This window comes from Malaya genurostris, chromosome 3, assembly GCF_030247185.1.
Source record: "Malaya genurostris strain Urasoe2022 chromosome 3, Malgen_1.1, whole genome shotgun sequence".
In the NCBI taxonomy this organism is placed as follows: Eukaryota; Metazoa; Arthropoda; class Insecta; order Diptera; family Culicidae; genus Malaya; species Malaya genurostris.
The window spans coordinates 58290234-58293236 of NC_080572.1; the positions used below are offsets into that span (position 1 = coordinate 58290234).

Here is a 3003-nt window from a genome sequence, read left to right on the forward strand (position 1 = left end):
CATAGTTATATATTACCGCTTGTGCAACTTGTTTTTGCAACTCCAGCACTCGGACTTGCCAAAATAATATCTACAGTGCGTACCACAAAAGTCGGCCCCTCTAAGATAAATGACTATACTGTATTGTTGTTTAATTCAACTAGAAGATTAAAACTGATAAAAAACAAAACGTAGAGAATTTCTTTCCGAAATATTAACATGGTAATGTTTCCTGTTATTTAGATAATATGTCATTACGTTGGGTGAACCATTTTCTATTCAACTCACTGTTACAATCGATGCCATATGGAAAAATATTCAAGAAAAAATCATTTCGAGATTTTTCAGGTTTAATTACACATTAGCTTGATCAAAATCGTCTGAGAATTTTAAAGAATGTTTGAATACACGTATTTCAAGCACCATTCCGATGATTCTCATTAAAAATAATAGACTGTTATTTTTACAGAAATTTGTGTACAATCTTTAAAACACGTTAATTTAAAGGCGCTTGAAAATTTCGGGCGTACGAATACATGTTTCACCATAAAAATGCAGTTCGTTGTCGATTTTTCATTTACAAAAACACAAAAGATTAATTCTACAATATATGCATTATCATTTTTCATGTGCAGAATATTTTACAAGATCCGTTTGTGTGCAGAGCAGTTGTATTGAAAATCAAATGTGAATCTTATTTATTAGAAATTAAGTTTGTTATCTTTTTATAAACGTCATTCCATTTCTTGTTTACATTACGTAGTAGATTGCACGAGTTTCACAATTGTTTTTTCGCTGATTTTATTACTGCCTTTTGGATGGAATCGACGCATGAGTTTTTGTATCAGTTGCACAATCGTTGTGAATAAATGTTCGTAATAACGGATGAACTTGGAAGTATGTTGCACAACACAGAAAAATTGCGCTTTTTCCATAACACAACAGTTACTAGAATAGTGATATAAACTAACTTGATAAATTGCACAATCAGTAGAAAGATACAGGACAGCAACTTAACATGCTTCTTGGGTAACTATCTACAAAACGCTGATTAGACCGGTTACCCTCTACGGGCACGAGTCCTGGACAATGCTTGCGGAGGGTCAACGTTCACTGGGTATTTTTGAACGGAAGGTGTTGCGAACCATCTTTGGTAGAGTGCGGATGGAAGATGGTACGTTGAGAAGGCAAATGAACTATGAACTGCACCAATTGCTGGGAGGACCAACCCTCGTCCAAACGACCAAGGTCGGGCGGTTACGGTGGGCCGGGCATGTTGTTAGAATCTCGAAGAACAACCCGGTTAAAATGATCCTCGATAATGATCCGACCGGTATAAGAAGAAGAGGCCCGCAGCGGGCAAGATGGATCGATCAAGTTGAAGACGACCTGCGAACCCTTCGCAGCTACCGAGGCTGGCGGCGGACAGCAATGAATCGAGCTGAATGGAAACGCCGCCTGTATACAGCAGAGACCCGCGTGGTCTACGACTGAAAGAGAGAGAGAGAGAGTAGAGTAGTGGACTAGATAAGGGAATATCAATAAAAACGCTAAATTACTGTATCAAATATTCCATTCAACATATTTATTCTCTACAATTAAATAACCAAATAAATAATGGCCTTATTACAAATCACACCCGATATTCTAGAGGCATCCGAAAAACTTACACTTCTTTCTTTATTTTGCGAGTGCACATTTTGTTACTTTTATTGAGTACAATTCGATTCAAATACCGTGGAATGTATTGCTTTAATGGAACGTGCGGCTGAAGAGGAGCATACGGTGGAAAAAGATAGAACGGATTGAAGTTTTGGCAAGTGTTTTGTTCCAGAACAACCCAGGATGCTTGTACCAATATGGCCGCAGTGTGATCGGATTCTCCACACCGGTCGAAACACTTGTGGGCCCGATAGAATCTAGTGCACTCGTCACAACCTTCGCTCAAAGCTAAATCCGTACAAATCTTTGTGCCTTCGTTTAGAAGTTGCAGATCCGGCATCTTATGCTCCCGAGCATAAAGTCGACGCAAGTCGAATCCATGTCGGGTGTCGTACAAACCTTCAGCCAAGTACTGGCAACGATACAAACATTTCGTTTCCTGACACTCGGGGAAAATTCCTCTGCTGTATTGCTCGATCAGTTCAGGAGAAATTTGTAGAATGTTAATACAATCTACAGCAGCTTGGACAGCTTCGAGCGCTGTCAGTGGAACATATTCTCTGGAGAACCTCAGCTTTCCGTACTGATGGAAAAAACACAGAAAGGTCTCATATGCCCTGGAACAGTCATCGAGGCAGACAGCTCTCTTGGCATCAATACACTCTCTTGTTCGTCCGGCGTAAAATGCATCGTCAAGTGCTGGCTGGAAAAAGCTTTCCATCACTGTACTCTGAATTCCTGCTGTATCGTTCCACCATCCAAGGCTCAATCCAGCGCATCGAACCAAACATCTCAGCGGCGGTTCATTTGTTGCGAAGCTGTGCTTAGCAAAACGGTCTACCACTTCTAGAGGAATTGCCAAAACATCAGCACATTCATCCAAGGCTTGACGGAAACTTTTCAACTGGTACGCAAAATAAGACTGCTCGACCTTGAGAGGTATGGCAAGACGATAGTTTTGCCCGGATGCGATAGCCATCATGGCTGCCAGTAGCAAACCAGTGAGCATCTTCATCTCGACGAACGACTCGCGTATTGTTTACGGATACTTATTGAACGGTCACTGTTGCAACTTATTTGAAATTAAATACATTTATAGTAAACTGGGCTCGCACCCCCAAAACTGCTATTGTTTACAGCACGTGGATGATAAGCCGGTTTTTATATTTTGTAGGAAAAACTGTCGGCTACCACGTTTCACAGTATCAAAAAACCGTTGATATAACATGGAAGCTTTCAGAAACTGTTCAGAGAGATACTTCCGCTATTTGATTAGCACAGTATTGATAATAAAAAAATCTGTTTCAATCCACCTAGTGGTGTAATGATGCCTTTCTCATGTATAATGTTGTGGTATTCTAT

General features: G+C 40.2%; 1 protein-coding gene across 1 annotated transcript; it reads right to left on the reverse strand.

The window, feature by feature from the left end:
- Positions 1-1645: 1645 nt before the first annotated feature.
- On the reverse strand, positions 1646-2656 carry LOC131433808 (general odorant-binding protein 45-like). The gene has a single exon (XM_058600411.1). It carries the CDS (start codon positions 2654-2656, stop codon positions 1646-1648), a length of 1011 nt encoding a protein of 336 aa, XP_058456394.1.
- Between the last annotated feature and the right edge of the window lie 347 nt (positions 2657-3003).